At 37.7% G+C, this 14534-nt stretch overlaps 2 protein-coding genes and 1 non-coding gene across 3 annotated transcripts; 2 read left to right on the top strand and 1 right to left on the bottom strand.

Moving 5' to 3' along the window:
* The first annotated feature begins 2591 nt into the window (after positions 1 to 2591).
* LOC103453415 (actin-related protein 9) lies at positions 2592 to 10375 on the top strand. The gene is made up of 20 exons (XM_070810740.1): positions 2592 to 2726; positions 2809 to 2881; positions 3039 to 3148; positions 3258 to 3317; positions 3413 to 3478; positions 3647 to 3749; positions 3890 to 4098; positions 4366 to 4486; positions 5643 to 5707; positions 5921 to 6010; positions 6490 to 6540; positions 7111 to 7242; positions 8163 to 8252; positions 8341 to 8411; positions 8509 to 8708; positions 8782 to 8825; positions 8913 to 8962; positions 9651 to 9696; positions 9808 to 9858; positions 10065 to 10375. Exons 1-20 carry the CDS (start codon positions 2724 to 2726, stop codon positions 10206 to 10208), a joined length of 1779 nt encoding a protein of 592 aa, XP_070666841.1. The 5' UTR covers positions 2592 to 2723; the 3' UTR covers positions 10209 to 10375.
* Positions 10376 to 10657: 282 nt separating this feature from the next.
* Positions 10658 to 10785, top strand: LOC114820809 (U11 spliceosomal RNA). The gene has a single exon (XR_003768286.2). It is a non-coding gene; the product is annotated as a U11 spliceosomal RNA (small nuclear RNA).
* A 1699-nt stretch (positions 10786 to 12484) lies between these two features.
* LOC114820547 (enoyl-CoA delta isomerase 2, peroxisomal-like) lies at positions 12485 to 14240 on the bottom strand. The gene has a single exon (XM_029091502.2). It carries the CDS (start codon positions 13362 to 13364, stop codon positions 12648 to 12650), a length of 717 nt encoding a protein of 238 aa, XP_028947335.2. The 5' UTR covers positions 13365 to 14240; the 3' UTR covers positions 12485 to 12647.
* Between the last annotated feature and the right edge of the window lie 294 nt (positions 14241 to 14534).

The raw sequence follows: 14534 nt of genomic DNA, 5'->3' as shown, positions 1-14534 counted from the left end.
GCGCTTACTAAATGAACCATAAGATTCAGAAATCGCCGGTGGTTGCGTTGGGGTACGAGTGGCAGTGAGTGGGGAATGAGGGAGGTTAGGGATTGCTGACTAAGGTGAGTAAATGGTTTAGGGTTTATGGAGTGTGGTTGGGGGAGTTCTTTGGTAATGGTCCATGATGATCCAAGTTGATGGGGGTTGGTGTCGTTCCCTCTGTTAAAAGTGTTCTATAAATGTCTGCGATCAAGTAAATAGCTTTACGAATAAATGGATCAGATTGAATTGGAAAATATATAGAATTGAAAAAGTTATGTCCCTTGTTACCTTTTTTGTGGAAAACCATCAGGTATTATGTTAAGCACCTGTAACTCGATGCTTAAATAGTATTTCTCTCCATAAAAATTTCACAAAGAAAGAACAAATAGAGGAGGAAGAGAGGGGCCGTGATGAGGGAGGAAAGTAAAAGAGAGGGAGATTTTATTTTCTTTACCGTTTTTCTTTTAATTTATTTAGTTTTATTAATTTTAAATTTTTAAAAATTAATAATATTTATAATCCACTACTAACAGAAGGATACACACTCTTATGTGTGGAAAATCTATCTTTTTATTTTTTATTTTTCTCAAATGTTTGTTTTTTAATTTTTTTAATGGAAGAAGTTATTTGTTTTAACGGGTTGGCACGTATCCAGCAAAAAAAAGGGATTGCCCAGTTAAGACCATCTCCAACCGTTGGGCTAAAAGTCAAAATTTTTAGCTAGACAATTTAGCTTTTAGCCCAGAAATAGTTTTTCTGCTCCAACTCTTCTGGCCTAAAATTTTAGCCCGGGATTATTAAAGAATGAACTTAAACTAATTTTTTTCTTAAATTTACTTTGTTTTTTAAAAAAAAAATTATGTAGACTATCGTAAATTAATTCTATGAACATTTTAATCTAAAAATATTTAAATTCCGATAAATATTGAAAAATCACTAAATCCATATATGAAACTCATGAAACACTATGGAAGAATATGAAAATCATGATAGAGATGTATAAACACAAAATTTGGAAATGGTAGAAAGAAAATTTGGAATAATTGTAAGAGAAAAGTGACTTTTGTGTGGATGTTTGAACAAATACATAGGTATTTATAGAGTTTTTTGGTAAATTTTGAGTTAAATTTTTTTTTTTTAATTATTTTAGTCGTTGGATTTAAATTTGGGCAGCCGTTGAATTCATTAAATATATAAATATAAATTTGAATCTAGGCCGTTGGATCAACTAACTGCTTGTTGATCGCGACCGTCGAATCAAAATAACCATTGGGGCGCCTAGGAAAGGTGGCCAACAGGCCCACATGAGTGGGGCATTGTCTGTCTAAAGGGTCGCGCGTCGAGCGCGTCAGGCGAGTGGGTGGGGGGGGATTGGCACATAGACACCAGGTTTCACTCATTTCGGTGAGGCCCACACCGAATCATGGGCTAAATTTTGGGGGGAATTTGGCTTGGGTTTGGTTTTTAGCTTTTAGCCCAAAGATTTGGCTTGGGTTGAGTTAGGTTTGGGGGGAGGGGAATAGGGGGAAATTTGGCATTTAGCCCATGGTTGGAGATGGTCTAAGGAGAGGAGAGAATAGTGGGAGAAATGTGCAAGTTTTTATCTTTTTTAACTTTTATTTTAATTATGGCAATTACTGTTTTATCCTTATCTTATTCTCATTTTATTAGTTTGTGTTTTCTTTATGTTAATGTATGGAAGGACAATTTTGAAAAAGAGGTTGATAAGCAATGTTTTGTTAATAAATAGTATTGATTGATTGCGTAAATGGGTCTATACGTCACATCAACATATAAAAATATTTTTGACAGGATTGTAAAGCAAGGGCTAGATTGACGTGTGGCACTCATATTCAAAGACATTATTAATCAATTTTCTATTTTAAAGACTGTCATAGAATTGTTTAATTTCAGAAATAATTTGTAATAAAATCTATAATTTATATTTTTAATTTACAGGAATAATCAAACTTGATACGTAAGAGGTTGACAATGACATTGTCCGTCCTAGTCAACTGAGTAGCCCACATATGTAAATAATCCATCGATTAACTTGACCACAATTGAAAATGACCTTAAAGTGTTAATGAAAAAATTGTGTTCAGATTGGCAATATTGAAAATAATAAGATGGTTGGGACTTGGCCGATGAAGAGGAATAACCTTAACTTTTATCATATGTGCTATTGAAATAGGGTAGTCAAAATCAGTCGCAAGAAATGTTTTTTACCCACTAGTTAATTTTTAGTAAATTAGGTAAAACATACTAATAATTATAAATTTCATAACTCCAAAAATCCAATTGGAGAAAGAAAAAAAACCCTTAACTAACAACTTGTAATGTTCTTTATTTTATTTTATTTTATTAATGTTGTAATGTTCTTACCAAACCTCAATCATGACAATACTTAAAGGCAGTTTAATAACTATTTCATTTTTTATTTTTTTTAACTTTTTAATTGAAAACTTGTCCGGTAATTAATTACTTTCTTGAGTTGGTTGAAAAATTAGCACCGGTTTCCTAAGATATTAAACCGGTCTGGTTCAGATCAGGGCTTGGGTTGAAATAGAAGGTTGGCCCGTGACGACCCATTTTCCAGACCCAGAAATAAAGAGAAGAAAATAAGAGAGACTCACTGTAAGCACTGAAACACACAAAGCGAAGCAACATCAAGGAGGCGAACCGCCATTTGAAGCTCCATGGTATGAACCCTCTCTCTCACTCTCTATCTATCTATCTATCTCTCGTTGTAATTTTCACAGCTTGTGCCTTGCTACTTCCCAGGATTACCTGAAATCCGTGGTTCCCTCACAGCTGCTCTCCGAGCGAGGATCCAATCTGGTCATCATCAACCCAGGTACTTAATTTCCCAGTTTTTTACAGCTCCATTCGATTTTTCAGCATAAACCCATCAAATTTTACAACGCAAATCGCAAAACCCACATCCCATTTCAAATTTTAGTCACTAATTTTGGTCCTTTCCATTTTGGGTTGTTGTTGTTTTGGGAGCTCAGGTTCTGCAAACATCAGAATTGGCCTTGCTTCGAAGGACACCCCTCTTAATATTCCACATTGCATTGCATGGCACACCACGCAGGAGCCCAGGAGAAATGTTCAAGACCAGGTTTCGTGTTGTTCCTTAAACTTTACGTACTATTTTAGTGTTTCGTAGGGTTCGGTCGCGATTGATTGTTGATGTTTTTAGTTTCTTTTGGATTGCTTTTGGGTTTCAGCTGCTCAATACTCAAGTTACGACTACGCAGTATATGGAGCGGGAAAAGGCCTACGATATGGTGAGTCTATGCAAATTGCTTTGTTTAATGCGTTAACTTGTTAGATTTGTATTTGGAGTTTGAATTTAAGCTTTATTGTTTCTTCCGTTTTGAAGATTGCGTCGTTCTTGAAGATTCCGTTCATAGATGAAGAGGTTGGAAATAATTCTTACCCACGCAAGGTATGCGTATTTTCTGCTTGAAATTAGCATTGTGTTTGTTCGTTTTCATACAGATAGTGCGCTATGCACCTGCCCTACCAATGTAAAAGGAGCTTGATCTTTATGATTTGGACCTTGGTGATTATGTGTCTTGTTAATTGAAAATGAAATGATGAAGCTGATGTGCAGATGGGACGCGTTGATGGACTTAATCCACAGAATAGTAGAAAGGACACATCATTTGATTGGACAGATGTGTACCAAAAGGAACCTAGTTCGTCTTCAGCATTAGGTCATGCAAGAGTCCTTGTATATCAGTTGTTCTACTTTTCTTGATTGGGTGTATGGACATTTAACTTGATATTATTCCACTGCAACTAATATTGTCTTCTTTGGCACACATTTCCTCAAATAGTCATATTAACTGTGCAGAAAGTTCAGAGAACAAAGGCACAACTAGCGAGTCTTTAGGCCAGCACAGAGATGCAAATACTGAGGAGCTTGGCTCTAGCAATCACAAATACAAAAAGGTCATCTATGGTGAGGAAGCACTAAAAATATCCCCCATGGCACCATATACCTTACATCGTCCTATACGTAGAGGTCACCTAAATATTTCGCTACATTATCCCATGCAGCAGGTACAGTTCCTGTTTTCATTATCCTTTTAACTCAGAGATATGAATCTACTTTGGTTGAGTTGCCATTGTAGAATTTCAACTTCACATGGGTTCTGATTACATCTTCTCCTATGAAGTTTTTGGGATGACATGTGACATATTTCATCACAATAAATTGGCAAAATCTAGTAATGTAAACTTTTATGCTTTAATGCATTATTCAATACATAAAAGTTTCTAATTTTCATGAGATATTGAATCTCATTTACATTTTGCATGTTTCATTAGGTACTTGAAGACGTACATGCTATTTGGGATTTTATTTTGATAGAGAAACTGCACATCCCTCTACATGAAAGACACAAGTATGCAGCTATGCTCGTCCTTCCAGAAACATTTGATAATCGAGGTACTCAAAATTGTAGTCTGTTCCTTAGATTGAGAAATTACTCCTTTGTCCTCACATTATCTGTCTTAGTCATTGGACTTCCATGGCTATAAGTTGTTTTTATTTCAAAATTTGTTTCCACTGCCATTTAGGATTGCCAACTGTTTCTATTTTTTAGAAATGCATTCCTACTTTATGTAGGTATTTTTCTTCTTCTGTTTTAATGGAAATATTTGCTAACACAAGGTGAATGCTACACGATCTGCAAATTCTTTTACTTGATGAATGATGTGTGTCAATCAGAACTTATACGGATAACCGTACCTTTATTTAAAGTATTTTTTTCCATCTCACTGAAGAAGAGGTTCTTCCTAAGTATACTAGTGACAACAAGAAAAATTCATTTAGAACTAGCCTGTTTCAACTTGAAGTTGGACATATCCTTCCTCATTATCATTTTATCCTATAAGAAAAAAATGCTTTTATCAAAACCCCCGTTTTGCATCCTTCTCAAAGAGCTTATAAGTTTTGTTGAGCTGATATCAATTTTACCAGGGGACTACACAATTTGGATATAGAAATATTTGGACTCTGCTATTACTGAAACAACTTGTTATTATTGTTACAATAGGTAGTGGTGGTAATTTGCATATCATGTTGTAGTTTGTAGCTTTCTGTTCATAACGATGTCCTTCTATCTAATTGGTGTTATCTATTTAAAGGTCTCTGCTAGTTTCTTTGGTTTTGTAATGCCTTTCCACAAGGAAGTGTGAAATATGTTTTCCAATATAGTAGGTGGCACTGCAATTTACTTTACAATGTTTATCTCTCACATTAGGTGTAACTGTAGGGTGTAACCATCTTTATCTAACTTTCAAGACAAATTACAGCTTCACCATTTTGCCTTGGATTTATGATTCACCTCACACCTGTTGTGCAATCAGTACTGTCTTTTTATGTGAAATGGAAAGCATGTCAATGTACTAAATGATACATCCTTTAACCATAACGACAATTTATCATACAGTTTATACTACCTTGCGCTTCTGTGATTTGTTTATTTATCTTGGCCTATTCTAATTCTGATTGTGGAAATTTATTGTTCGCTTGAATATATAAAAACATTGCCTTGGGAAACTATGGTCATATTTTATAATTTGTCATTTTCTCCAAGCAGAAATAAAGGAATTGTTGTCAATAGTCTTGCGTGACTTGCGTTTTAGCTCAGCAGTGGTACATCAGGTGGGGAAATTTTCTTTTCTGTATAAATTTATGCTCAATGAGATAATGCCACAAGTAGAATTATCATTTAACTTTTCTATTTTTTCTCAGTGCTTTTGACAGTCTTTTTCCTCGATTGATGATTTCCTATTTTTGCAGTACAAATTGTTGTGTCACTGACTCTTCATGGTCTCACCTTTGTACATGATGATTTTATTGTGTTCGTTACCACAGGAAGGTCTAGCTGCAGCTTTTGGGAATGGATTATCAACAGCTTGTGTTGTTAAGATGGGTGCTCAGGTGACATCAGTTATTTGCATTGAGGTAACTGCCATTTCCATACCTTCTCTTCCCATCTATTTAACATAAAGAAAGAAACTCAAAAAGCATAAATATATCATTCCATACAGTCCCTGCATATCTGTTCATGCTTTCAGAACCAACATGAAAAAAATGCATGCTTAGTTATTCAGTTAAGAGGCATTTCCTAAAATCACTTTTGTATGTGTGTGTATGCATGTATGTATATGTATTGGATTTAGCAAGTGAGTGTGTGTGAGCTTCAATTAAGGGATCCCTCAAATAAAGTTATTTTACACTGTCACTGCCATCTCTCTTTTCTTTAGCAAGTGTGTTATTACTTTTAAACATCCTTTATAAAATTTCATGCTGAATAAATAAAAGAAAAACTAACTCCTTTTGTAGCTTTTAGGTCTTATCAATAGCATGCTGTATTATGCCTAAATCATTTGAGTTGGTCTTCCACTTATGATAATGTATCGCTTGTCTCTTCTGTTGTCCAGGATGGAGCAGCTTTACCTCATACAGAGAAAACTTTACCTTTTGGTGGAGAGGTGGGTTCTGTTTTAGAATTTCCGAAGTTTTGACTAGCTAGTAGCTACAAGAATGAAATAAATATTCTACCATTGTTTCTGTAGCTGTTGCCCATCCATGTTAACTAAAACCCTAAAAAGATAATGTTCACACTCAGTAGCTGTTTCTTGATGATGCAAAGCTCGAAGTCTTTATTTTTGCGATTCATCGCATGATTCATATCTTACTCTTCATCTCATTTGTTATTTTGCGTATTTGCTTCTCAAAATTTTCTTTTCTCTTGATGGTGATATATATCATGTTTTATTCTTTTGAATTGGTATGTCCTTCAAATTCCTTCAGTTTGTGTTTACAATATGATGGTGCATCAATTCCTCTTTAGCACATCAGCAGCACTGAGCTAATTCTGCCATCATGTATTTATTCCACTGCAAAGGCCTTTTAGTTCTTCTTTGTTAACTTGCTCTCATCTTGTAACCTCTTTCTTTACCTTTTAATTTCCCGTTAATGAAATAAATGTTGATTTAACAAGTTTCATTTTCCATTAAACCTGTTCTTTGTGAAGTTAAATTGTATGTGTATTTTTTCAGGATGTATCAAGATGCCTTCTTTGGACTCAAAGACATCATCAGACATGGCCACAAATTCGTACTGACATGTTCACCAAGCCGATAGATCTCTTGATGCTTAACAGACTAAAAGAGTCTTATTGTGAGATTAAAGTTAGTTCTCTTACTTGTTTCTTGTTTGGTCATGGTTTATTCTATATGTGATGTATCTTCTGTCATCTGCCGTAGCTTCTTTTAGTGATACATGATTCACGCCAGTAATACATGCATGCATATACATATGGACAAGAAGTCCATCCGAGGAAAGCCAAAAGATGCTTAAAATTACAAAAAAAAAAAAAAAATACAGATCTCCCGCTAGTCTAGATGAATCGGAACATTGGTAGTAGACATGACGTCCCAAAGAGAGGCAGGTTGAGTATCACACTATCATGCTTGTGATGATTCTCTTAAACTAGGTTATACCTTCAGTAATGTTGTGTATGATGCCATCTAGATTTTTTTGGCCACCCTACACTCTACTGGGGTTGTATGTATGTATAATATTTCTGTGTTGAGTTTTCAATTAATGTAATTATCTCGTGAGGACTACATACAAGACAACGCACACATATGTTATGTCTTATTTCATAACTTTGATCCAATAGGTGGTTTTCCTTTTTATATGTTTGTTTTCTCCCCCTGTATGTTTTGTTTTTTTTTTTTTTTTTTTTTTAAATTATAAGTAACGAGCCAATCATATTTTCTATCCAGAATATATGAAGATCTAGTATACAATTTGAGGTTTCACAGTGCAATGAAAAGTTAAAAGAAAGCATTTCAGGTCATGGTGAATCATCTATAGAACACAGATGTGAAGCTAATTCTCTATAACGTAGATATATATTTGGGTCTGTCAAAGACCCTCCATGTTGAAAGAAGGTTTATTATCGAGTGCTTGATTTAAAAGGCTATATGTTAGTAATTGAATTGAATGAAGTGTATGGCTAAATAGTGTAGAATGTGTTGAACAAGGGTCCTTTACCTTGGTTCTCGGGTTTTGCTTTTCTAATTACTTAGTTTCCTTTATACAGGAGGGGGAACTTGACGCTGTTGGTGTAGTTCATTCTTATGAAGATGGCCTGCCAGCTGGATCTCATAAGACAAGATTAACTGCTCTCAATGTGTGTCTCTTAAAGTGAATTATAGCTGCTTTAGTCCTAAAATATAACTTTCAGGGAACAAAATTTATTATAATTTTATGTTGCATAGGTCCCTCCTATGGGTTTGTTCTTCCCAATGCTTTTGGTCCCAGATGCATATCCTGCACCGCCCAGTGTTTGGTCAGTCATGTTTTCCAAGTTAAACTTCTCTGCAACATAATAATAGTTGGGATAAATTAGTCATTCTTGATAAATATCGGATTGGTTAATTGCATAGGTTTCGTGACTATGAAGACATGCTAGAAGATACGTGGCACATGGAATTTCCCAGAAGACCTGAAATGTCAGATGGCTTGTTTTCCAGCGTGAACACTGGGTATCCACTGTGGGACAGCTACCCAGCTTTTTCAGCTAAACCAAAGAAAGAAGAAAAAATTGGCCTTGCAGAAGCCATAACGAGTAGCATTCTTTCAACAGGTAAGTTTCTAGAGTGTCACTTACAATGCTTTTATATTTGATACCTAAGCACCACTTGGTGGTTTGTTGACAGGACGTATAGACCTCCAAAGAAAATTGTTCTGCAGTATACTATTGGTGAGTTTGTCACGTAAGATATACAATGTGTTTCTATATTTGCTTACTTGGTGTAGAAATGAAGAAATGACCTATTTCATGTTTTAGATTGGTGGAGTGGCTTTGACAAGAGGTCTTGTTCCTGCAGTGGAGGAAAGGTCAGTTCATCTTAAACAAACCTACTTGTTTGATTAATATTTGTGATTATGGTTATGCTTATGATGTTCTAATACGGTATCAGAGCCAGGTTCGCCCACTTGTGAATCCCAACAATACACGTGTCTATGTCACCCAATGTGTTCTCCATGTGTTTGCCTTGAGTATCGCCACACGTGAGGGGGAGAGTTGTCTCACATTGGAAAGTTAAAGAAACCTTGAATGGAATCGTAAGGAGTATGGTTACTCCTCCCACTGCCAATTGGTTTTGGGTGTAACCTCAACTTCCTTTAGAGAAACCCACCAATGCGGAGTTCAATTCCTTGGCGTAGAGTTTTGCTAAGTTAGACTTGTGGTTTATGTTCATAAACTAGTAGCTTAGGCAATTAAGCTTCGTATTTGCACAATGCAAGATGAATAGTAGTTGTTGGGATGGTGAGTTTTTAGTTCATAGGTCTCGGTCTCCATGCTTGGAAAAGTTGTTTGCTGTGTGCCCCTCTTTACGTTGACCCTAGCACAACTTTCTGCTGAATTTCTGGTTTTTAAGTACACACCAATAAAATTGGATACTTATGCGAGCTTGATATGCCCGTGTGCTTATTTAATAAAGGCAATTGAATGGGGATGGACCGTTCCACGCAAGAGATACAGACACCCTTATAAGATAAATTATCATTCTCCTTTTGGCAGGGTTTTACATGCAATTCCTTCAAATGAAGCAATTGATACTGTTGAGGTTAGTTTATTACTTATATCCTCGATGGTTTTAATCCTTTTCTTTTTTTTCTTGTAACCGAAATAAACTCGACCATAGTTTTTCATATGTGGTCTATATCATGTTAAATAGGTCTTGCAATCAAGATCAAATCCAACTGTTGTACCATGGAAAGGTGGTGCGGTAAGTCAATCATCCTCTACCTTTTTAATACATTGCTGTATGCATCTTATGTAGTTGGTGATTGTAGGGAGGAGGTACCGTTTTAGTATATGCTTGTGCGCTCGTTTTAGTTGTCTGTCTGGCAAATGACATCCACCAAACGTGTCTTTTGCTGGTTGCACTTTTCATCATGTTACCAACTTAGCATGTATTGTGCTTCACAACAGATTCTTGGAATTCTTGATATTGGTCGGGATGCTTGGATACATCGTGACGACTGGATTCGCAATGGGATTCACATTGGAAGTGGGAGAAAGTACAAGGACTCTTATTTTCTTCAAGCACAGGCAATGTGTTACATTAATTCGTAGAAGGTGACACCTTTAATTACATGAACTTAATTGAAGATGCTATCGGCTTCCCAGTAATGTCAATGTTAGTCGGGGCTTTGGCAGTTAACTGACTCTGTAACTTATTTAGTCTTTCAGACGAAAGCATTGGGTGCCCGTAAAGAGGCAGTGCATCTTTCTTTTTACCACTCTAAAAGCCTTTAATCATTTTCCTTTGTTAAAACAAGAGTAAATTGCCATTTATCTCAACTTAAATTACTAGGTAGCTGCCAGTATGCCCTATGAACTAACCTTGTAGCAATTTACTTGTTGAACTATTAGGTAGCTGCAAATTGGCCCAAGTTTATGTAGTTTAGGGTAGGGGGCAAAAGGGCTTAAAATTTCACTTACTCCAATCCCACATCGATGAAACGAAAAGGGGCGAGGAAGGACGTGGTACAAAAGGGAGGCGGTGGGTTAAATGTGGAGATTAAAAGGGTCAGTTGGCTAAATATGCCGCTCTCACCCTTGATTGGTGGGTGCCGTATGGATATCAAGACATATGGCTGACATAATTTGTGGGACCTCCAAGGGTTGGCTTGCTTAGGCCCACCCTCCATTTTTATTACTCAAAATTTGACGAACAGTCATCCTCTTTTCCCCTCACGAAACGGTTCAACATCCGTATCTGCTACGGAAGTTGTTCTTTCATGCCTTCAAATTGCAACGTGGCAGTTGCACTTTAGATTTCAATGCAGCATATGCCAATGATTTTTCTTACCAATCAGAAGCGAGTGGTACAGGTTTTCTTCCTTCTTTTACATTTTGTCTTCTCTCCCCTCTTAGTTGTACTGATCACAAATAAAAAGACGCCATTAAAACTGTGCATTGAATGCAAGCGAGCTTCTCTACAAGAAGACTCAACAAGAAGTCATTTAAATCAACTAGTTTGGCAGGAGTGGCCTTGTCGCTCAACTCATTAACACTACCAAATGCCAAACTAGTTCTGAGCTCCCAAATAATAGACGTACACGGATTAGACGGCTTGTAATTCATCATCTATGATTGGTATTTCAATTTGATTTCAGGAGGAAGGCAATCCAATAATACAAAAGGGGAGGGGAGGCGATTCTTTGGTGGTCTAAAAAGCAATATTTTTAAAGCATCTTCAATAGAAATATTAAATGTCTAAAACAGGAATCAAATTCCCCGTAGAATGTCACGTGATAAAATTTGAAGGCAGGCTGAAACTCTATTTGGTATGTCAAATTTCATTTTTGTAGTTGCTATTACAACATAACATTTTGAAAAGTCTCTTATTCCAACCGACTAATCGAGATGTCAAATTAAAATGTTTTTTTTTATTTACAAAATCAAGTGGGTCATAATTCAAGAAATAATCATTAACAAGTGAAGAAAAATAAAGAAATACGTGGGCTCGACATTATAAAAACAAATTGGCGTTGCTTTCAAATTTAGCAGCAGTGTGGAGAATGTCAATCCATGTAAAATCTTGGCATCTGCTTTGAAACCAAAAAACTATTTTTTTGTCAAAACAATTCACACAGGATTCCTTACATCTTTTTGGTGATGCTTCAACTTTTTTAGAAGCACTTATTATAAAGTGGTAGCACGCTAAGAATTTACTTATATAGGAAACACTTATAGTATATTATTCAGGTGAACGCTCTCTCCATATAGCACTCGTGTAGGAAGGATTTATAACACCTAATTTAAGCGCTTCACCTCATGTCATCAGTGCTAAACGTAAATGTGAGCATATCTACAAGACTTGGAGATCCTCTAGACAGACGAGAGGGTGGTGGGGAGAGAGACGGTGGGTGAGCAAGTTCTCAGGCGTGAGGCGAGGCAAAGTGAGGGGAAGCAGGGAAACGGGACTAGCAATCCCCTCCTTTTCGGGGGTTCTCGCAAAGCCCAACTAACGAAGAATTTAGTCGGCACGAGTCCGGCTTGCACCAAACACAGAATAATAATCTTACCCAAATAGTTCAGTCCAATAAAACTTAAGATGGCCAAACAAACACGTCCTTATAGTACATTATTCAAGTGAACAAACACTGTCTCCATGGAGCACTCGTGTAGAAAGGACTTATAACACATAATTTAAGTGCTACACCTCATCAGTGCTAAACATGAATGTGAGCATAACTACATTGACTAGAACAAATTTATTTCCGATATACGTCCAAGATCACTTATACACACACACACACACACACTTATATATATATATATATGAGTGTTTTTATTGACACTTACTGCAAAATGAAATTTTTGAGCCACATTTCGAAAGAAAATTAAGAGTAAATAATCCATTTCTTATTTCCTTAGCCTTCTTATGCAATCTTACATAAAATGATTCACACATTTGAACCACTGAAATCATCAAATTTCAATTCAAACCTCTTAATTTTCAAATTATTCTCTAAATGCCCCACTAAATCGGAGAAGATGACAGACTCAGAGCTTTGCCTTTGGAGTAGCAATCGCCACTCCAAGAACTCCACACAACTCCGGATACAAGCTCTTCCTGATCTCCGAGTAAACGTCGCCGTTCCACTTCCTCTTCCCCAACTCCTCCCCCAGGCGCACCGCAGCATCCACCGTGCTCTCCGCGCTATCGTGCGCCGACTCCACAATCCCCATTTTCACCGCCTCCTCTCCCTTCACCTTCATCCCCCTCAGCATCACATCCCTCCGACCCGACACCGACCCAATCTTCGACCGAAACGCAGCCGTGAAGTAGTCCGGGAACGGCAGCCCCAAATCGACCTCGCTCATGTACAGCACGCCTCTGTCGCGCCTCATCAGGAAGTAATCGTGGCTCAGGGCGAACAAGAAGCCGGCTGCGGCGGCGTGGCCTTGGACTGCGGCGATCGTCGGCATCGGGAGCGAGAGGAGCGCGACGACGACCGGCTTGAAGGCGAGGACCATTTGATTGAGGCAGGCGCGGGCAGCGGTGGCGGAGCCGGCGGATTGGGCCCAGCCGAGGTCGAAGCCATTGGAGAAGAACTTGCCTTGGGCGGTGGTGATGAAGACGGAGCCGCGCGTGGCTTGGGACTTGGCTTCGGCGATGGCGGAGAGGAGGGAGTCGATGATTGGGAGGCCGAGGCGGTGGTCGTCGTCTCCGGTGAGGGTTAGGAAGAAGAGATCGCCGCGTTTCTCTAATGTGCACATTGCTTTCGCTGCAGCTGAGGAGTCCTTTGGGTTGTGTGACTGTGTCTTGGTTTTCTCGTTATCTTTTTTTTATGACTTTTTTGTTTATTAGTAATCGGGTCACACTTACAAATACCACCGAATCCGGTTCGTACCCGGTTTAGTATGGGTTTGAAAGACCGAGAAAGATTTGGCGCTGACTCTATAGTTTCGTCACTTGTACTCTTTCGCCTGCCTTTTTACCTCTTTCCTTTTTTCTCTAAAATTTAATTATAATGGTATTTATTTCCCTCTTGAATAATATTATTTGTTTTTAATTGGAATTATATGTTGGCATTGGCGGAACAAAATTATTTTTGAGCAAGATTTTGTCCCTCCCATTGAATAATTTTATTACAATATTGATGGATGTTGTAAAGGGGTGGTCAATTTTATTGGACCTGGCGGTGTCTTCAGAAATTCTTCTAGCGCTTGGATTGCAGGTTTTTGTCCCAACCTTGGTCGATGTGAGATTCTTTGTGTTGAAATACGAGGTGTGATTCTTTGTGGAGAAATTCTTCAGATGTTTGGATTGAAGGTTTTTGTTCCTCGCGAATATGGTGTTATTTGTATCTAGGTAGAGTAAATTTCTTGACAACCTAGCTGATATCCAGTTGCAAATGGACTTATTTGTTTGCTTACCGTCGAGTTATCTCTTAGCTTGTAGCCTTGTAATTATTCGTAGCCTCTTCAATAGTCATTCTATGATCCTTGGTTCTGACCATCTTTCATGCAAAATATACAAAAGTTTGCAGACTTGGACAATCTTGCTGAAAAATTCCTTGAAGCTAGTCATGATTCTTCCAGTTCAAAGCAGATTGTCCCCACTCAAGCGTACGTTGAAGAGGGTGTGGAGAGTATCCCTCGTCGTGAAAACAAAGAGTGTCTCATATGTCGGCAATGGCTTGCAAACAGTGACCTTATAACCTGCCCATCGGAAAGCCGTTTCCAGGTTACTGATGAGGAAAACTGGACGGAATCTTCCAACGTCGCAAAGCTTTCAGATTTCTTGGAACGCGTTCTTCGGTCAGGTTGTGGTGCAAAGAGCGTTGTGTTGAGCCAGTGGACTACATTTTGGGATCTATCGGAGTCCCCTATGAAGAAGAGCTGATGTTTGATGGAAAGCTGTCTGACACAGAGGGAGAGGGTTTT

The sequence above is a fragment of the Malus domestica genome, chromosome 13, assembly GCF_042453785.1.
Source record: "Malus domestica chromosome 13, GDT2T_hap1".
Lineage (NCBI taxonomy): Eukaryota > Viridiplantae > Streptophyta > Magnoliopsida > Rosales > Rosaceae > Malus > Malus domestica.
This window is presented reverse-complemented; position numbering and strand designations above follow the sequence as displayed.